The sequence below is a fragment of the Euprymna scolopes genome, chromosome 27, assembly GCF_053919585.1.
Source record: "Euprymna scolopes isolate OS-2025 chromosome 27, ASM5391958v1, whole genome shotgun sequence".
NCBI classification, from domain to species: Eukaryota; Metazoa; Mollusca; class Cephalopoda; order Sepiida; family Sepiolidae; genus Euprymna; species Euprymna scolopes.
In genome coordinates this window covers 67,545,475-67,568,853 of record NC_136508.1, presented here as the reverse complement: position 1 = coordinate 67,568,853, position 23,379 = coordinate 67,545,475, and the positions used below count along the sequence as shown (strand labels likewise).

Below are 23,379 nucleotides of genomic sequence, written 5' to 3'. Positions count from 1 at the left end.
GGGGAAATGGGGACCAACTCCCCAGGGAGTAGGGGAGCTGGATAGTGACAATTGGTATGAAGGGTCGCCCCTACATTGACCAAGGTCTTATCTGTGGGGTCGCCCCCACATAGGGTCTTTGCTTGCAGTATCTGCCGGAACAGATGGTATTTATTTGCTCCCCCACCGAGCAAATTAGGCACAAGGCCAATTTTTAATGTGAGGAGTGAAGGGAGGGGGAAGGGAAAAAGGGGACCAGCTCCCGAGAGGTGGGAAATGGGAGCTGGTTAAAGGTCAGGAATGTGGGGTTGCCCTCACATCTGGTCTTTGCTTGCAGTATCTGCCGGAACAGATGGTGTTTATTTGCTCCCCCACTGAGCAAATTAGGCACAAGGCCGTTTTTAATGTGAGGTAAAAACCAGCTCCCCTAAAAGTAGGCAAAAAGGGGGCACTCTGGTTACCAAAAATAATAATTGTCCCAGTATAGAGGGCTTCCCCTCCACTGACTGGTACAAACCATCCCAAGTGCAGCATCTGCCGGAACAGATACTACACTTTGATCTTGACCAAAAGGCCAATTATTGTACCTATTTACTAGGTCTCCCCACGGGACAGAGTTAGACACCAGGGTCGTTTTTTAACGTGGAGAAAAGGTACAAAAATAAAAATTGTCTCAGTCGTGAAGGATTTCTCCTCCACCGAAAGAGAACAAGAAATAGAAGTGCAGCATCTGAAGAACAGATACTACACTTTGATCTTGTCCCGAAGCCAGCAGGGACACCCGGCATAGCCCGATCGTAAAATGCGCTTTGCTATGATCGTCCTTGCTAGCTTAGATAACTACTTTTGCAGTTTTAACAAAAGAGCTACAATAATAGCAGGGCGTCTCCATTTATGCTGAACATCCACAGAAGTCAACACACACACACACACACACACACACACACATATATATATATATATATATATATATAGTAAGTTATAAAATATATATGGCGATTAAACTACACTGAATATTCCGCGTTTCATCCACTCAAGGATTCTTAAGGCTTATGAAGCCTGAAGAATCCTAGACTGGATGAAACGCGGAATATTCAGTGTAGCTTAATCGCTATATATATTTTATAACTTACTAACTAGCTCTACTTACGTATTGAGCACTGTTGAAGTAAACTCTTAAATTTTACGCATAAATTTATACTTTCGTATATTAATTTATGTGAGTAAATAAAGTAGTTATATATATAATGCTCTTAAATATGCTATTTTAATTTAGGCAGATTTAGGATATATATATATATATATATATATATATATATATATATATATATATATATATATATATATATATATATATATATATAGTTCCTTTTTGCAGATTTCGTATATATCATTATAGAGTTAATGTTCTATCGATTTTTATATATTATAAAGTTGTGATTTAAAAAAAAAATATCAATATGAATTAGGTGAATTAGCTTGAATCGAAACCGAAATAATATATATATATATATATATATATATATATATAAAATTCCTTCAGCCATAATCGAAACCGAAACCAAAACTTATGAAGAAAGCTTGATAAAATTATTTATATATATATATAAAAAAAAATTACTGGAGTGCCATCCCTTATAATCAAAACCGAAACCAAAACGTATGAAGAATTCTTGATAAAATTATTTATCAAAACAAATAGATTATTGGGGTGCCATTAAAGAAACAAACAAAAAAATAGATTATTGGAGTGCCATCAATTATAATCGAAACCGAAATCAAAACTTAAGAAGAATTCTTGGTAAAATTATATATGACAAGAAATGTAAGTATATAACAATTAAACGACCCGGATTTAAGCGTGACACAGAAAATAACACACACGTTATCGTCTTAAAATATGCATATTTACGGTTCGTCCAAATTACTTAAAATTTTCTCTATGGTGATCGTTTACTTTCTGGATTACGATATCATGTACTCGTTGCGATTTTCTAGCGAAAGCAATCAGATAAGTAGGTGGTATTTACGATGTAATGGAAGATTGCGTGTGTTTCACTGCAAGTGTCGAGCAGGTGAAGCTTATTGACGTCTTGTTTAGTTGGGTAAACATTAAAGAGAGCCGGATAGAGAGCAAGTGGTTGCTGAAACGTTAGATCTTTTAAATTGCTGACGCGGAATTTTATTAAACATGAATTATGGATGGATTTAGATTATCTTGTCGAACAAAATGACTCCTGTCAAGATCAACCATTTTATATCATAAATAAAAAAAAAAATAACTATAAATAATATAATACATAATATTCATGGTGTCAGCGTCTGGGGTTGCAATTGGAAAAGTTGAAGCGCAACTTTCATCGCGTCAAATGGTACATTAATTCAAATAGTTTTTTTTATCAGTTTTATATTTATTTAGTTCAAATATCTGTACTGAATATATATATATATATATATATATATATATATATATATATATATATATATATATATATATATACTAGCAAAAGTACCCGTCGTTGACTGGGTTCAAAAACAGCTTACAGAAAATGGACTCTGATTTATGAAAGTATGATAAGTTATGAAAAGGAAGGGTTGTAATGAGATAGCTTCGAATTTGGGGGTATCAAAACCAAAGCAAAATATGATGAAAGTAAAAATAAAATAGATAAACCCCATAATTTATTATACCATACCTGTTCACACTGAAACACTTATCTCAATATTATGTGGATCTATATTATAATACCTTGTTAAACTTTGTGGCATATTTACATTCTATGGAGGTCAGGCGCGAACGAACACCCCAAACTGAAACATAATTATCAAAGTATACTTACGCAGACAGATATGAAAAGTCTTTATTAAAGTTTGTGCTTATTTCCATTCTATGGAGGCTAGGCGCGAACGCATACCGCACAATTTTATTATACCATCCCTATTTAAGTTAAAACATACTTATCGAAGTATTCTTATGTACATCTATATCAAAAACACTTGTAAACCTTTTTTTTTTTAATTTTTTGTGTTTTCTTTTTTTTTTTTTTTTTGCTCAACACACACCTCCAAACACGGGGGAAACGCCGGGCACCCAGGTTAGTTGTTGTATATATACGAGTTTATTATAAGGTTTAATAAACAAACGAAGAAAATAATGAGAAAATGTACTCTAGCTTAACATATATAGTTGGGTATGCAGATCGTACCCGGAGCTGATACTTTCACTTTATACTGTATATTTTTGACACCGAAACTCTTAAAACGTCTGACTGGAGTCTTAGTTCTTGTAATGAAAACCGTGTTTGCTTTTGCTGTCACAATAAAACACCGGTTTCTGGTCAACAACAAAACCAGTTTAGGGGTAGACTTTTTTGTCAGTACGTCTTATAACCTCTTCTTTCCTTATTGGACTTTTAAAGGGCTTTTTATACTGTCTGTTTGAACCGCTGGTGGTGGGATCTTTTTCAAGTATGATTTGTTTTGAGGTGATTCTATCTTTCTTTTCCTTTTTATTATAATACCTCTTAATTATCCTGTCAACACTCAACTTATTATTTCATTGTATTATTTGGATTTATCGGACTACTGTTCTCATCTTGAGTTTGGTTTTCGCAACGTTTCGATCAAAAGGTCACACTCAAGATAAGAACGGTAGTCCGATGAATCCAAACACCAGGATGTTGCATAAGTTCCCGCCGTTTCATTAAAAAACAATGTGTTCCAAAACATGGCAAAGTGTTATATATCATTAGAAAGCACGTAGTCTGTTCTACAAGATAATGGTCATCGTTTTTTTTTCCCCAAATAATTTTTCTCGTTTTTCGGAACCGTCAGATATATTGTCAAGTAAAAAAAAAAAAAAAAAAAAAATCACGTTTTCGACAACTTCTTTTCACCTTTAACCGAGGTGAAAAAGCGAGTGAAATGACTAAGGATATTTGTGCCGTATATGGAGAAAACACTATAGCTAAAAGAACTGTTCTACTACCAGATCATTTATGGAGTATTGTTGTCATATTTAGGCTGGTGAATCGCTTTCCAATTGTTGGTAAGGTGCAAAGACGTATCTGCAGTTTAATTGAACACACTCTAGCTTCTCTGCAACCTTTTTCTCACACGTAATGTTGCTAGTTTCAGTTTCAGGTTTTTTTTCTATAAATAAAATAGCGTCCAAAACTAAGGGACAACATTTTAATATTTGTTAGAAATAACAACTGCGAAAAGCTGAAATTTTGACAACTGGTAGTCGTTATCATCCATTATAACATACTAAAATTTGAGTCATTTGCAAAGGATAGAAAAAGAATTATAATAATTATTTATTTTCAAAATAGCAACGTCTAAAAGTAAGAGACAAAATTGAGAAAAACAATGTAAACAGTATGCTATATTCAAATTTTTGGATTTCCTATAAGGAATAAGTCCTACTTAGTCATTTGTAAACGTTGCATCAGCCGACACCATGGCGAAACGCCCAAAACTTGATTACTCTGTGGGACAAGATATTGTGGAGCTACAAAAGGAAAAGCACACCATTAGAGAGATTTCAGAGAAAGTGAAACGTTCTAAGAATGTTGTAGGCAAGGTTGTTACATCCTAAAATGATACTGACAAAATAGTCCTTTTAAAACCGATAGACCCTGCAAAACTTCGGCAGGAGAAAATCGAATAATGCAGCGTATGTCATTAAAGGACCTTTTTAAGTCTTGCACAGAAATTAAAAGGGTTATGAATAGTACCTCATGTGTTAATGTGTCAAGACAGACTGTTTCTAGACGACTGCCAGGAATAGGGCTGTTTAATCGAACCCCAGGGAAGAAACCACTTGTTAGTTCGAAGAACAAGAAGAAATTAGAGTTTGCAAACAGGTATGCAATTTGGACATATAAAAATTGGACGAAAGTATTTTTCAGTGATGAAAGCAAGTTAAATTTATTTGGAAATGATGGAATAAACAATGTAAAAAGATGAATTGGTGGAAGATTAAGTGCAAAGTGTACTAAGAAAACTGTCAAGTTTGAGGGCGGAAGCGTCATGGTATTTGGAATGTTTCTAGCCAAGATACAACGCCTCTTGTCCGGTTAAAACTCGTGTAAACGTGCAGATCAATAAAAACATTGTTCAAGATCATGTTGTGCCAAACATACAGAATTCAGGTTTCGATAGGGCTACCTTTATGCAAGATAATTCCCCATGTCATAAGGCAAAGCCGGTAATGAGTTACCTTAGCGAGCAAGATTTCGAAATTATGGATTGGCCACCGCAAAGTCTTAACTTGAATCCAATAGAAAATCTTTGGAAGACCTTAGGAGTGAAAGTTATGGAAAGAAATCTCACTAACACGGAGGATTTGTGGGTGAAGCTTCAAGAAGAATGGTCTAAAATTAGTATCAAGGATTGTCAATAACTGATTCGTTCTTGTAGTCGAAGATGTGCAGCTGTCATTAAGAACAAGGGCTCATTTACAAAATATTGATTGTACATGTATTCTAATTGTTTTCTTTTTGGCTGTTTACATTGTTTTTCTCAAATTTTGTCTCTTACTTTTAGACGTTGCTTATTTGGAAAATAAACAAGTAAATAATTGTTATAATTCTTTTTCTATTCTTTGCAAATTATTCAAATTTTAGTGTGTCATTATGGATGATAACGACTACCAGTTGTCAAAATTTCAGCTTTTCACAGTTATTATTTCTAATAAATATTAGGTTTAAAAATTTCGCCCCTTAGTTTTGGACGCTATTGTACTATTATAGCATGTGTATTTCAGAATTATCTCATTTTTTTCCCCTGCTTCTTTTGTTACAGCTCGCTTTATTCATTGTTCTACTGGTCTTCGTCAATTCGCTGTTTAGATACCTTATTGTTGTAATGGTAAAGGGAGAGAGAGAGAAAGAGAGAGAGAGAGAGAGAGAGAGAGAGAGAGAGAGAGAGAAAGAGTAATGACTGGTAAGGAGGAATGGCCAATCGCTATCAGCGATGTACACATAGATAAAAATCGCTTTCACTTCACTAAAAACAAAAATAATAAAAGTGTCAGATGAACTTTAACATTTATAATAAAGTTTTATTTAACAATAAAGATAAATAATTTTTTTTTGTATTTTTATATGCGTGTGTAATGTCAACATGCTAGGGAAAGATTCAGTCATTAAATGATTTACGAGATGTTCATTGTTCTTGGAAATAAATGTTTTTTTTTGAACCAGGAATAATCGTGAGAACTTTATATATATTTCTTAAATAGAATCTTATAGGACTTAAGTAAACGCACTGTACCAAAAACAAGAAAAAGGGGGAAAAAACTTACTCCGTCTGAGGCAGTCATGTTTTCTTTAGAGAAAAAGCTTCTTTTTTTTTAATGAAAGAAAATAAAATGTGTTATATTAGTTAGTTCCAGTAATGTGATAATTTTGCTCCAATAAATTTGTCTGATGTGACAAAAGGTTATTTTTTGGAGAATTAATCCAGTGACGTTAAGAGGCGTTAGGTGCATGGCGAGTGGTGTCAATGTTAGTGATTTTACGCCAAGGAGGCGGAGTCGCAAGCGCGCGTTGTTCATTCGTGGTTCTGCGTCCTGAACTGGACTAAACTGAACGGAAATTTGACTCAACTGATTTTGATTTCGCGCGCAGCACCTTTTATACGCTTCTAAGTGGCTCCTAGCGAAGGTTGTTAGAAAAAGATCTTAGGTAGTGTTTTCTTCGAGTGTTGATTGGACAGAAAATGGACACCTTGTCACATGGTATTGTCTTGACCTATGTTCGCGCGAAGAGGCACAGTTTATTTTTACTTCTACAGAATGTGCGTGGGTTGATACGACAAATGTATGCGTAACGGAAATGTTCCTTATCCATCCATTTTAATGTATCGCTACAAGTAATACAGTTTCCCATTCTAGTAGCATCTTTCCGATGAGCATGAGCTTGTGGAACTCGCTTTTTGCTGACTATTTTGTTCCTACTTTAACTCTTGGTCTTTTCAAGACTAAAGTGAATTGGCATCTCCTGACTTTGCTATAATCATTTTTTGTTCGTGTTAGCTGTTTACATTAAGTGGCTTTACGCCTTGTCTGGAGCGATTTCCATAAAAAAAATATCTATTTCTAAAATAAAATAAAATTATACAAGATGACTTCATATATCAGATTTAATTGTAAATGTAAATTTCCAGAAAAAGAAACTGATAATAATAAGTTCAGGGTTAGGAGTCAGGATAAATCAAGAACCAGCTTTATTTCTTGGTAACGTTTGAGTTCCGGTTAGTCTTAGATATTAGATTCTATTAAATATTTTATGTCCTAGATTAACCATGTAGACGTTACTGAACGCGTGACCTAAAACTGACCTCACGGAGACCTCGTCGTTTTGTATATAAACGATACGCAAATACTCAACAAAAGGGACACTTATGGTTCGTGCTAATATTTTCTAAGTTTTTTTTAAATTTTATTAAAAAATTTCATCACTTATCAAGGCCCGGAGACCAATCTAGAATAAAGGTTAAATGCCAGGTAGATGGTGAGACAATATGATCAGTAATGGTGGAACTGTGGAACTCTCTTCCATTTGCCTGCTTTCCAGCTGACTACAATTTCATTATCTTCAAGTCCAACATAAACAAATTCTTGATGAACCGTCCCCCTAAGTAATACACTCTACAAAATTTCCACTACTTATGATTACTACGCTATAATCCCATTGACTAATGTATACTCATTAAACCTTATCCTCGAGTGGCCTCCGGGCCTTGAGAAATGACAACTCCTTTGTAAAAAAAACACAAACAAACTTGATTACTTCAGAGGATGGCTCATTATAAATTATTCATAGATTTGATAAACCAGGGAAGCAGATTCACGATCTTGCGTTCCACAGATGGACAGTTCTAGGAAATAAACTTTGCTCATGGAATTTTCGTTTAGTTTTAGGCATAAATAGAGAGTGTGGGAAATTGTTGACAGTTGTTGTAGAAAAACGAGTATCTGTTTCGAAAGATTTAGAGAGGGGGCATAGATTGAAGCTCAGTGGAGCACTTACCGTAAAAGTAACGATAGAGCAGATGCAGACTCGTAATATCTCCTTTGGGAGAAAGAGAAAGAAGTGTGTTGAAAATAGCTTGGCTCACTAGATTTCAAAGACGGTTTTATACCCTGTCAATGCATGGCATAATAGTCTTAGCAGCTCCTCTCCATCTGTGGCAACAGTACTCTATCTTAGGACGTATTTGGTTCTGCGTAGCCCTAGGAGGTCCACTTTCCCAGGCTTCCGGCTTTCGAGAGAAGCAAGATTATTGCTTGTTGCCTGAGGCACACTCTCCGGGGAATGCCGAACGCGGTTATTCAGACATATTTTTGCAAGGCCGAAGTGTTACTTCTTTAGGAGCACTGACCCATTTTCCCACCTTCCGACCTTGTGTCACATCCTCTTGCGGTTGGAAGGAAAGGTAAATATCGGCTCTTGTACAGGTAGAAGATATGCTTATGCTTGTATTGAATCGCAACTGCTAAATCGGGTCAAATCCTGTATTAACTCGCGTAGTAATCAAATGCCGCACTTTCTTTATATGTTTAGGTCATTCGCCATTACTGTCTCAGGTAATCTTGCTCCAAATGATTGATCTACTTACAAACTTTATTTTTTATGAACGTCTGTCTGGCTCTGTCCATAAACTTATTTCAAGGCGTCAATTATCTTACCAGATTTACACGCAAATTTAAAGAAATTAACTAGTAGGCCGCCCGGCGTTGCCCAGTCGTAAGATACGCTTAAATATGATATTTTAAGCTGTGTAGATTACGTACGTATCAATTATTATATTGAAGCTAATATGAAGTAGGGTGATCAAATATATATATATATATATATATATATATATATATATATATATATATATATATAACTACTTAATTTACTCACATAAAATTAATATACGAAAGTATAGATTTATGCGTAAACTTTAAGTATTTACTTCAAAAGTGCTCAATACGTAGGTAGAGCTAGTTAGTAATTTATAAAATATATATGGCGATTAAGCTACACTGAATATTCCGCGTTTCATCCACTCTAGGACTCTTCAGGCTTATGCGTAAGCCTAAAGAGTCCTAGAGTTTATGAAACGCGGAATATTCAGTGTAGCTTAATCGCCATATATATTTTATAAATTAGTATATATATATATATATATATATATATATATACATATATATATATATATAATTATTTTCTCGACTGTTTTAAAAAATTGAGCTCATCAGCAAAAATAGATATTTATCTATACTTACCTTTTAGTAACGTTTTTTCCTGTGGAGAGAATAGCTTACCTTTGATACTCCATGGAATAAGGAACCTTTACCCATAATTTTGTATTCCTTGTTTTAATTAAATATTGTAAATTCAATTATACAATACCTTGCCGTTTTCTATATATATATATATATATATATATATATATATATATATATATATATATATATATATATATATATATATATATATATACTAGCAGTTAAGCCCGGCTTTGTTCGAGCCCTATGTACTGTTCATAACTTGCCCTACCTGCGAATACACTTTATGTAAGATTTCAAATGTTTAGACCAAAATTTGTCTGAGTAATTTCGAAGAGACCGCAGAGGCCATTTTTTTAAACTTTGACCCCAATTAAACCCCCTTAATATTTATTGTTTTGGTCTCAAATCAAAATACAAAGTTTTACCCATGTCCAAGTTACCTACATCTAAAATTCCTAGCCTTTAGACCCAAAATTGGCGGAGGAATTTGATAGAATCTGCAAAAGTCAGATCTTTCAACTTTGACCTTTTACCAGCCAAATTATCGCCCCAAAACTGATGAAGATGCTTGCCGAACGTCTGAATACCCGTTATGTATACATTTCAAATGTTTAAGCCAAAAATTGGCTGAGTAGTTTACTAGCCACCGCAAAGGTAAAATTTTTTTACTTTGACCACTTGGCAGCTCAAATTTTTGACCGAAACCGATTAACAAGCTTGCCCTATGTCTGAATACACTTTATGTAAAATTTCAAATGTTTAGACTAAAGAAACTTTAATATTTATAGTTTTAGGCTCAAATCAAATTAAAAAGTTTGATCCATGTCCAAGTAACCTACATTTAAAATTTCAATTGTTTAGACCCAAAATTGTCAGAGGAGTTTGGTAGAGTTTTTAAAGATCGAATCGTTGAACTTTGACTCCTTGACAGTCAAATTTCTGGCCGAAACCGATTAAAAAGATTTTCCCAAATCTCAATACCCTTTATGTCAAATCTCGAGTCTCTAGACCGAAAATTAACAGAGTAGTTTGGTAGGGAAATGTGAGCACACACACAGAGACCTTTTTAAGTTTTATAGATAAAAAAAATCAATACGAAAAATATCTAGATGTTCATATCTTTTCTGTATTTATTTCCTATGTGTTGACGTGTAGGAATACAAAAATTCTGTCTCAAAAATAATAAAATGAAAATGTTACTTTCAAAAGCACATTTTTTTTTTTACATGGAAGTCACCACTTATCAAGGCCCGGAAGCCACTCACTCGGGGGTAAGGGTTATTGCGTGTACAGTAATCAATGGGATAGTATCATAGTAATCGCTAGTAATGGAGATCTGATAAAGTGTCTTACTTAAGGTGGCGGTTTATCAGGAATTTGTTTATGTGGGACATCCAAGTTGTAGTCAGGTGGGAAACAGGCAAACGGAACAGAGTTCCGCAGGCGCGCACTTCTAAGAAAGAAGCTTTGTTCATGGAATCTACGTTTTGATTTAGGCACAGATAAAAAGTGGGGAAATTACTGAAAGTGATTTCAGCTAGACGGGTGTTTTTCGTGAAAGATTGGCGAGGAGGGACCAGAGATTGGAACTCAGCCCGATCTTCATATATATATATATATATATATATATATATATATATATATATATATATATATATATATATATATATATATGATAGGTGCTAGACTCCATATTTAAGAAAGTAATAAATTTATTTTGACCATCACAGCAGCCTTTTCAAACTTTTCATCTTACAATATAGAAATTAAAGGAAATCAACTCAGAGAGGAGATGAATAAGCATAATCTGGGAACCAAAATTTAATACCCAACAATTATAAACAGACTATGCACTTATTTATGAGTGAAATAACTACAAAAACGATCCATATTTCTATCCTCATTACTGGTCACCTACTGGAAGCCGAAAAGAAATAATTAACATTTGAAAACAATTAAAAAAAAAAAAGAATCGTATTAGAATCTATAATTTCTTGAATGAAATGCACGGACCCGACGAAACGTCGAGGATTTTATTTCTATCCTTCCATTTTAAATTCATGCACATACATATATATTACGTATCTACAGAAAATTATATGTATTTATTTTTAGTGGTTACTTCGACAGTGCTCAATATGTTAGTAGCACTAAGTTTGAGAAATATATGTGGTAATTAAACTACACAGAATTTTTAGTATTTCATCGTCATGAGGATTCGTCAGACTTTGGCATGGAATTGATGTTACTTCGTATCATCCGATTAAAAATAACTCCAAACTATATTTTGAGCTCAAATGGTTAAAAGGTTATTTTTCGCAATGAATTCGCCCGTGTTGTCAGGGGATATTAAGAGGAGAGAGAGAGAGAGAGAGAGAGAGAGAGAGAGAGAGAGAGAGAGAGGAAAGGGAAAAGTTCAACACACACACACACACACACACACACACACACACACACACACACACACACACACATGATTTGTTTATAGTGATAAAGGCTGTATGTAGAACCAACCACACATATATATATATATATATATATATATATATATATATATATATATATATATATATAAGTCTGAGGAACCCTAGAGTGGATGAAACGCCGAATTTTCAGTGTAGCTTAATCACCATATATATTTCATAAATTACTATATATATATATGGAATTCATGTATGAGCGTGACACTTGTGACGTAAAAATAGTTTTTTTTTGACATAACAGAAACATTTCTATGAAAAATCAGGGACGGATCACTCAAACATGAAAAAAATCCTCCCTATTTGTGTAAAGTTACTTATTTTTCCGAACAATCGCTCAAGAATCTAAAAATTAAACATGATTTTCCTACGAATCGATCGCCGACGAAAGTCATTTAGCAGCAAAAACGCATATGAACCTACCGATGAGAAATATAAGAATGAAAACCCATATTGGAATCCTTCAATCAAGTTATAGAAACTAAATATCTAAATAAAAATATATATAATTAATAAAACCTGAAGCAAAAATAAAACCTAAATAAATAAAATAAAATAAAACTAATAGTGAAACAGATTAGTAAATGTGTCAACAAATTCACCGTTCTCACACAACTATATTGTATCTAGAAATGTAAACAAAAAAATAAAAAAAGAAGGAAGGAAGGAAAAGAGACGGATAGAGAGTAGTAGTAGTAATAGTAGTAGTAGGAGTCTTGACTTTACTACAATTGTTCTTATGTTTGTCAACGGGTTAAAGTTGTTTAGTTGTAACAAAATAGCGACAGTATAGTTGTAATAAAGAATAGTTGCAAAACGCCCCCACTCTTCCCATATTAAATAATAATTTCGAAATAATAACGTTAATATTTCAATGCGCAAGTCAAAATCTGCAAAAGAAGCGATTTGTGTTTATTTGTTTACGTTGTTATGGGTAAATGTTTATGCGCGCATGTGCAACCGGATGTCGTAAACCGGAAAGTGGGTTACATCACTCGTTACAAGGTCATTTGAGCTATATGTATATATATATATATATATATATATATATATATATATATATATATATATAGTTTTATTTGTAGTATTCCGAATTTTACTGGGTTTATATAATTCAATAATCGGTCATATACCAATAAGTTTTAAGCCAAAAAGAGATGACTTAAACTTAAACAAAATTGTCATATTTTAAAATTGAGCATTCATATATTGTTTTAACACTAACCAAGACTTCAACGAATGGGTTGATAGCAACTATTGTAGTTTTGGGTTGATAGCACTAGAAACATTTGAGAATGAAAAGTAATATGGTTAAGCTTATTGCAGCATTAAGAATTGATTATATAATGTTATAAATTGAATTTAAAAAACAATTCTTAATGATGCAACATTTTAAGTTATAAATTTATTTTATATTTTACAAGAATATCTTGTCCTTTTCTTTTCAAGGTTTACCAACTAGTCTTTTACTTTTCTATGTTTAAGCTTAACCATATTACTTTTCATGCTCCCATTTTTCTATTGTGATCCATGATTTTTCCAGGTTTCCAATAAATTCACTTAAGTTTCGTTTGATTTCAGTCTTATTTTTTGCCCCCATAAACACATATGTAACAACAATGTACGGCACTCGTCCGCTTTCAATAAAATGCCCCAATTATCTCCCTTTTATGCTTTTATTCTGTCTGTTTCACAAGTTTTTTCTCTTTTCGCGATAGTAGTCGCTGAAGCAACGATGTTGCCATGAAAACCAGTCATAAAAACCGTCACTCACGGCCTTACATATTTTTACGATTTTGAACACCACAATATTCGTCATAACTTTTGTTTTACTGAACGAAAATTGAATTTTTTTTCCACAATATAGCTGAGAAGGTGATCTATAAACTGTAATAATTGTTTGAAATTTGGTCGAAAAATGAGTGAGCGGTGATATATGGTTAATTGGCAGTTTTAGTAATTTGGAACTGCTTTAAAGCAGTTCCAAATTACTAAAACTGCCATTTAACCATATATTCAAACACAGTAGTGTTTGAATGATATATTTGCAATAAAGACGAAACGTTGATAAACACATAACTTGGTTTTTACCTTTTCCATCTCTCTATCTCATCGAAATACAATTTCCATTAATCTCAATGTATATATATATATATATATATATATATATATATATATGAGTAAACAGTTAAAACATGTTAAAAAACACTTTGAAAAGAGTTAAAAGCATATTTAATCTAGAAAATGGGGACACTTGATAAGTGGATAATCCTTAATCCGCGGAGTTTCGAAGAAATACTTTCCTTCTCATCAGAGGGTAGGAATTAGCAAAATGCGGGATCGGATTTTGCATACAAAAGTATTTGATGAAACAATAAGTAAGTCAAAGATCTTACTTGATAACGAAAAAGTGAAGCAGAGTGAATATGGTGAAGAAAAAGGTGATTACACGTGAATGGATAGTCTGGTGAAAGATAAATAATCCAAAGACGGTAAAATCCAAAAATATAACTTCAAGAAAGTTAATTGAATTTCCATTTGCACAAGTAAAATCCAAGGAAATCCTGTAATTGGAAGATGGTCCAAAATAATCAGAATTTATTTATTTTATATATATATATATATATATATATATATATATATATATATATATATATATATATATAGCTACTTCATTTACTCACATAAATTTATATACGAAAGTATTAATTTATGTGTAAACTTTAAATATTTACTTCAACAGTGCTCAATTCGTAGGTAGAGCTAGTTAGTAAGTTATAAAATATATATGGCGATTAAACTACACTAAATATTCAGCGTTTCATTCACTCTAGGATTCTTCAGGCTTATGCGAGAATTTTGTGGTTGTCTCACGTTTTTATATACGCAGCTTCTATTGAGGTTTTTGTTATGCAATCAGCTTTCTAGTGTCCACCGCGCCCTTCCTAATCAGCCAATGAATAGGCATTTACAGAACAAGCCTATTTGACCTCCGGTTGACCCGTTCCTTTGTGTTTGCTATTTAGCGTAGATACCTTGTGTCATGACCTCTTTTAAATCTAGGTTAAGTTTTTATTATATATATATATATATATATATATATATATATATATATATATATATATATATATATACTTTAGAATAAAATTGTCTAACAGTCAACTGGTATGGAACCTGTGATTATAGGTCTTACAAAATATTATTGGCAGTAATATTCTATACGGACTATCCCACCTAAATAAAAATTGCTCGATATAGAAGATAGAGCAAATAAATCAAATTTTAGTCATTCAATAAATTTAAAAATTTATGACGTGAAATGGTAAAATTTCAAATTAAAAAGATTTTTATTATTCTATGTAAGACAAAGAATACATTTGAAATATTCTAACTCCTTATCCTATAGGGTTTCAATGTCTATCATCTCTTCAGAGGAGAACTTATTAGCAAATAATTATAATGTTTTACACCTAATTTGCTAAAGTCAATGAGACATGGAAACATTTAATTGTAATTTTCCATGTCTTACTGACTTTACCAAATAAGGTGTAAACCATTATAATCATTTGCTAATATTTTCTCCTCTGAAGAGATGGTAGACATAGAAACTTTATAGGATAAGGAGGTATAATATTGGAGTTCGCGCTGCAAGCCAGTTTCTGTTTCCCCGTCCCATCATTCGCTTTTTTTTTATCCTGAAAAGCGTAACGAAAAATATCTCAGAAAATAGGGCGTAAAAGTCGGGCAAATTAAAGATAGCCGCGACCTCCGTTCTTAAGTCGTAGATATTATGATCAGGGCAGCATATAAAAAGTTTTAAGAAGGAGTGAGCCGACCGAGAAGCCCGGCAAAAAGCCTTTGGCGAACATACACAAAAATTCACACACTTTCACACACACACACACACACACACACACACACACACACACACACACACACACACACACACACACACACACACACACATTTTCGCTTATATATATATGTGTGTGTGTGTGTGTGTGTGTGTGTGTGTGTGTGTGTATATATATATAGAGAGAGATATATAAATATATATATATATATATATATATATAGGCTTGTCAAAATAAATACTTGTATCAATATGTATAAGACGATCCCAAACAGATAAAGATTAAATATGGATTGAGAAAAAATCTTCATTAATTATCTCTACTCCTTTGTCAAACAATAAATTCTGTTGTAATTCTACATAATTTAATTCAGAATTTCCACGGACACTAGAATAACTAGGTATGCGTTCTACCACTGGACTACCAATTATAATATATATATGCAAATATAAAAAAGAAATAATTAAAGAAATTTAATATTTTCATCTCCACGCACTAAATGATATAAATATTTTAACAATAACAAAAAATGTAGACACCATCGAATTTAGTTACTATCTAATATCTAAACTATATCTCATTTATTTCAAAGGAAACTATATATTATTCTTATATCTATAGCAATTATATGTTTGTTGTGCTGTGTTATTTGTATTCTATGTTATGTAATATTTTGCTCTCAAAGAGATTAGTGTTTTTATTCTAATGTCACAAATTTGCTTTTATGGTATGTTTTGGATTCTGTATTAATCTGATCTGAATCCTAAATGTGTGAATTACGAAGGATGTCTACAATTCTGGAGAATTTCCTATCACATGATAAATAAATTACCCTTGGCTATGTCTCTCTCTTTCTTTCCTTCTTTCTCACTCCCCGTCCCTCTCTCTCTATACGCACACATATATATGGACTGATTTAAGGATACGTATGTTACATGGTTTTAATTCATGAAAGGTGTAATGGACGATTTCAATTCGTATAGTACGTAATTTCTTACATCTTTAGCTAATGATTTATTATTTATTCTTATATTACATGAGAATATGTGATTTCTATACAAATATTTTAAGTTACAGACGATGGAGCTTGTGTACGATCCAATATGATTTCCATCTATACCATTATACACACACACACACACACACACACACACACACACACACACACACACACACACACACACTCACATATATATATGTATATATTTATATATTATGTTTATGGTTAAGCAATTTTATTGTTATGAACATGTATTAACATGCTTACAATTAAATGTTTATTTGATATTTCAGTATTTATTTTTCGATTTAATTTAGTATTATTAGAACTTATAATAGTTGAATCTAAGTTGATAGATATTGAATTAATTTTACGATGGTCTTGTTAATAATCTTCCCCGATCTACTATCTCTCGAAATTGTCTTTCTCTAATTTTGTAGAATTCTATAGGGATATCGTTTAGAATATTTTTACTATACGGTGGATGAAACCATATGAAATTACATTGCCGATTTCTTTTCTCCTTGCTACTATTTATAATTTATTGTTTGAGTTAGTGTATTAAAATTCACATTCCACGTATGTGTATACAGTCTGAATTTACGTTTATATTTGATTTAGTGTTTCACATGGCCATATATGATGTCAATCCGTATGGAGTTTTATTTACAAACAGTAGACTCTTGACAAAATTAATTTTCGTTATCATATCCAAATCTTAGTAATGTTTAATTATAATATATTTTGTTATTATTGTATATCTACTCATTTGCCTTAGGATTCCTTTAGTACTTTTATAGACGCTGGATAGTTTTGAGTTACTAGCTTTAATAATATAAATTATTATTTAGTTTATAGTGGGGGTTTAACATTATTTTCATCTAAATTAAATTTCATGCCTAAGTATTTACTATTTGTTATTAATTAAAGTAATTGTCCATTGGACCACCATTAACGTCTACTCCAACAAACCTCAGTCACAAAGCTTGCTGGAAACTTTGAGGTGACATACTGGAAAATACTGCCGAGATATATGATGAACCAGCAACACAGATTGCAAGAAAAAAGAGAAAGAAATACACCGAAATCGAGATAGACACAAAAAACAAGGATGGGAACAACATAAAAGAGCAGGAAAGTTCATAGAGGAGCTTAAACGGGAATATATAGACAAAGGTGCTTCACTCCAATGGCTCAAGAGCGGGATACTTCCATTTCATGAGGAAAGATTCATTATAGCGAGTCAAGATCAGGGCTTTCTCATAAATGGATAAAAAAAATGGCCGACCTACAAGCCAATGGCCAACGCCGGTTTTGCCACTCAGCAATTGAGAGCCCAAGCCACCTAATGTCTGCATGTCCAATCTTATTGGCAGATGGCCTTTACACTGCCCGTCACAACAAAGTATGTAAGTACCTTCATTGGAAGATCTGTGGAGAGATGCAACTTATTAAAAATCTAATTCATTAAAAAAAGAGTAATTTTTTTTTCTTTAGTTACTAGCTATAATAATATAAAGTTTATAGTTTATAGTGGGGATTTAACATTATTTTCATCTAAATTAAATTTCATGCCTAAGTATTTACTACTTTCAAATTTATGTATATACTTATTAAAAATCTAATTCATTAAAAAAAGAGTAATTTTTTTCTTTAGTTTTATTTTTCAAATTTCTATTGCAACGCATAACAAACAATTAGGTCTCATTTCTGTATAAATCTCCTAGAACGTCTGGTATATCTTTATAACGTATTTTCTGTCATAATATAAAGACAGACCAAGTCAGTAATTTGTGAAAAATCTGGAGCATTAGAATAAAATTCCCTATTTTTTTCTGCCCCACAATTTATTGCCATATAAGATGAACGCCTTTCAAGTTAATTGTTTTTTTTATTGCATCTGTATGTATTTTTATGGTTGCGAACTTTCTAGTTTTCTAATAAGCCCATGAAAGACAGGCCCGGAATTGGCATAGATATATCGGTGATTTTGCTGTAAACGAAACAGATATGTAATTTTTTCTCTTTTTTTTTTTACAAAGGAGTCACCACTTATCAAGGCCGGAGGCCACTCGAAGATAAGGATTAATAAGTGTATAGTGGTCAATGGGACAATGTCATAATAATTGTTAGTAGTGGAAATTTGGTAGATTGGATTACTTAAGGGGAACGGTTCATCAAGAACTTGTTTACGTTGGACTTGAAGACGACCATATTATAGTCGGCTTGAAAGCAGGCAAAAGGAAGAGAGTTCCACAGATGTGCAGTTCTTAGAAAAAAGCTTTGTTCATGGAATCTATGATTAGGTTTAGACACATAAAGAGTGGGGGAAATTCTTACTGGTGTTTTCAGCTAGACGAGTGTTTCTCGTGAAAGTTTGGCGAGGGGGGACGATAGTATTGGAACTCAGACGAACACTAGCCATGAAAATAACGATAAAGCACAGACAGGCTTTTCTGTGAGATAATCTTTGCATGGAACAGAAAAGGGATCCCCCCACTAAGCTACGAAGTCTGTTTTAAACTCTGTCAAGGTGGGATGTCCTTTCTAGCAGCTCCTGCCCAGATGTGGCAACAGTACTCCATCCTTGGACGTACCTGGCTCTTATATAGGTAGAGAATTGCATCAGCAGTGAGATGTCTACTGGATCGATAGAAGGATCGCACCATTTTCCCAGCATCCTTGGCAACAGATTTGATGTACGTGTTCCATTTCAGATCAAGAGTAACAGTCAAACCTAGGAGCTTGTCAAAACATGGGGCCTCCTCAAGACGAGAGCCATTCATTTTAATTGATGCCAGGTGGAGATCAGAACGTTGATGATATAAAGACAGAAGTTTGGTTTTAGATGCATTAAAAGTTACCAGCCATTTCCCTCCATTGTATCACATGCTCTAGATCAGAGGAGAGAGATAATCAGAGAGAACTTTGTCGTTAACGGTCTTTGATGTACTTCCATAGATGGTAGTGTCGTCAGCATAAATGTCTACAAATGATCTAAGGATGTGATTTGGAAGATCATTGATGTAGATTAGGAAGAGAGATGGGCCCAGGATGGACCCCCGAGGAACTCCTGATTTCTACCCATCAATAACTACTCTTATGAACCTATCAGACAGAAATGATTTAATAATTGAGAAGACATTACAAACTATACCGTAAATGGAGATCTTATGAAGTAGACCTTTATGCCATACTCTATCAAAAGCCTTTGATATGTCAAGAGCAACTGCCCTAGAAATGAAACCTCCGCCAAGAGAGTCGTTAATCCTATTAGATATAACCTTAAGCACAGCTGCTGTAGATCTAGCAGAACGGAAACCATATTGAATATCACTAAGTTTATTTTTGCTGAGGTGGTAGCCTACTTCTCTATTTAACACAGATTCCAGCAACTTACTCATGACACACAAGAGACTTATTGGTCTGTACTGAGAGGGAGATGACCGATCACCTGAATTCTTAAATACAGGGCTTTTCCAGGGTGATGGGAAGCAATTCTCCTTAAGACCACACTTAAACAGTTTTGTAAGCATGGGAGCTAATTCTGATTGAAGCCTTTTTAGTCCTATAATAGGATTGCCGTCAGAGCCAGTTCCTTTACTGGAATCAAGGTTTTTGATTAACTTGGCAACTTCACGCACAGCTATTTGTATATCGCGTAGAATATTTTTCGATACTCGAGGAAATACTGGAGGTTGGCGGCCTTGGTCGCATAGGGTAGAATTAGCTGCAAAGTTCATGGCAAAGAGTTTGGCTTTGTCTGATGCTGACGAGATTACGTCAGGTTCATTGATGACAGTTGGGATAGAGCACATGCTTCTGTTCAGAATCCTGTTTGCTAAAGTTTTTTTTTTATTTTGAAAAATTAAGATTAATCTTTAGAATATAGCAAAATGTTGTTTACATGTCCTGTTGTATGCCAACAATCATTAAGCTTTCACTTTAAAAACGCTTAAAACACACACACACACACACACACACACACACACATACACACACACACACACACACACACACATATATATATATATATATATATATATATATATATATATAAAGAATACGCAGAGGCATATTTTCCCACATCTCTATGTATGTACATTTACGTATGTTTATAAAGATTTTTATCTATACAAACATTATTTAGCAATACATTTGCAGACATGTTTTATTTCTCGCCGCAAATCAATCGAACTTCTCTAAGTCACTTTCTTAATATGAAGGTAGAGATGAGGGTGGCCTGACAAAGTTAAGTTGGTTTACAGCTAGAACTTAGACATGTCTGCCAGTGTGTAACCAAATAAATATTTATGTAAATAAAAATGAGTATTAATTATTGAGCAATTTTATATAAACGCGGTAAGGATTCTCTGGAGTTAATGTACAAATTTTACATGGATTACTAAGTTCGTCTCATCAAAATTTTATTTTTTCAAATTAATTTATCACCACAGACACACAGACACACACATAATATATATATATATATATATATATATATATATATATATATATATATATATTAAGTAATGTGATTGATAATTTAAAATTTAAAAATCAAATTATAATTAAATTAAAAATCCGTTTCATAAGAAGGAACAACAACAAAATCAATTATCTGTACGATCGTTTCGGAAAACAATGCTTTTTATTGTGGTATATATCAAGTTATGTACAATAATTATATATAGTTTTTTGATAAGCAAGGTCTCCTCATCAGCAAATTTTGAAGGGTTTTTATTGAATTTAAAAGACACCATAAATAAACCTAGCATTAAAAGTAAGGCAGATGAATCTCTTGCTTGTTGTGATTATTTTCCGTTAGGTCTGTTGTTGGATTATTATATGGTGGGTTGATTAGTAATTGATCGGTAGATTGGTTTAAGTTGGTGTTATTATTTAATCTGGTAGTTGAGTTATGGCTGTTAATAGGTTCATGTAGATTTGGAGAACCAATACACCACCAACCTTTATGTTGAAAGAACTATTTATGTCTTGTGTATATCTACACTTGCTGCTGCAAACTCCTTGAAAAACGTATGTATCCTTATTGAGGATATATATATATATATATATATATATATATATATATATATATATGTGTGTGTGTGTGTGTGTGTGTGTGTGTGTGTATAGAACAGCTTTTAGGAGGAATTTACTTAGTATTTATTTTTTAAAGTTTAAATACACATAATGAACAAATCTTACCTTGAAGTTATAATTAAAAATTGATAGAAATTTAATATTATTATGTTTTTTTATAGCGCTTTTTCTAATTAATATATACTATAATCAGTTGAATCGCCAAGAAAAAGTAACCTCTTAAAAATGACCTCATTTTTAAAAGATTAAAACGATTAAAATGACATTGTTTCAAAATTTCTGCTACAACATAGATTTTTTAATTAATTGTGTAAAATTCTTTTTTTTAAATATAAAGTTATAAAATTTACATGGCTCTTGCAAGCTATTTTATGGCCAGAGTAAAACCGATTCAAAATTAATATTGCGTTAAAATCCAGTTTTTGTATATGGACTGCGATATTCTTGTATGCTTTGTTTTATGAAATAAAATACGGAAGCTAGCACGGATCTAAATAAACTGGTTGAATACATTCCCTTCCACCGTTGCGCTCGCCGTTCCAAAACTTCACAGATTAACTCGATTATTCTGTTAGTGTTTACTAAAAAGTAACCAAATTATCTATTAAAAGTAAGTTGTTAAATTATTTTTATAAATGTTTTCTTGTTTTACGTTTAATTTTAAAGTTTATTAAACTTTTTTTTCCAATTTTAGATACTTTAAAAACTCAACTTATTTCGTTAACGTTTGTTTTTAATTTTAGTAGTGATGAAGTTGTCAGGTTCTTTATTGAAAAAAAAATCCAGCAAAAATGAATCCATGTTTATTGTATTTAATAATGTAATTCATGTTTATCTGTATTTAATAATTTACTTGGGTTTGTTTTACTATACACATAGACACGAAAAAGTTATAAAAAAAAACAACAACAAAAAAAGAACAAAACAAATATATAACCAAAAAATGTTATCAAAAGTTACATTTCTACCTAACTGAATGAGGTTTTTGGGGGTATGTATTACTGTACACATAGATTTGAAAAAGTTGTAAAAAAAGATATATATATATATATATATATATATATATATATATATATATATATATATATATATATATATATATATATATATATATAACAAATAAATGTTATCAAAAGTTACATTTCTACCTAACTGGATGGGGAATATCCAGCTTCCTAAAAACGGGGCATTCTGGATCGGAAGAAAACATTTAAATTGCCTCAGTATGCTGTACATTATTTATTTAGGTTTAAAAAAAAAAAGACAAAAACGGCTTTAAAATACGTGGAAGTAAATATATTTATGGGTATACTCAGATTCGAAAAAGTTGTCAAAAAAACAACAAATGTTATCAAACGCAAGATAAGTTACTTTTCTACCTAATTGGATACTTTTATAGTGTTTTTATTTAATGTAAAATGTTTAAGCGGCTCGAAGAAAAAAACCCAGTAATGTTAAGGCTATCGGCGAACAAGAAAAGATGAGCTCGATGTCTTTGTTTCATTTCTTATTTTGAAGATCGAGTCTTTTTCGAACCGAATAATGATTTTACATTAAATAAAAACATAAAAAAAAACTTACCCAGTTAGGTAGAAAAATTACGTATCTTGCATTTGATAACATTTAGTTGTTATATATTTGTTATTTGACAACATTTTCGAATCAATGTGT

General features: G+C 32.4%; 1 protein-coding gene across 3 annotated transcripts in view; it reads right to left on the bottom strand.

The window, feature by feature from the left end:
• The window catches only part of LOC145248890 (beta-1,3-galactosyl-O-glycosyl-glycoprotein beta-1,6-N-acetylglucosaminyltransferase-like), a 207,426-nt gene that overhangs the window by 179,845 nt on the left and 4,202 nt on the right, over positions 1 to 23,379 (bottom strand). Inside the window, exon 1 of one of the 3 annotated variants that reach the window (XM_080110657.1) lies at positions 8,371 to 8,389. The exons of 1 other annotated variant lie outside the window; for it this stretch is intronic. In XM_080110657.1, the coding sequence (XP_079966783.1) occupies positions 8,371 to 8,374 (4 nt within the window). In that variant the 5' untranslated portion in view covers positions 8,375 to 8,389. Of the gene's footprint in view, positions 1 to 8,018; positions 8,341 to 8,370; positions 8,390 to 23,379 lie in introns of those variants that run through there. One more of the 3 variants, XM_080110659.1, reaches the window with a different exon arrangement.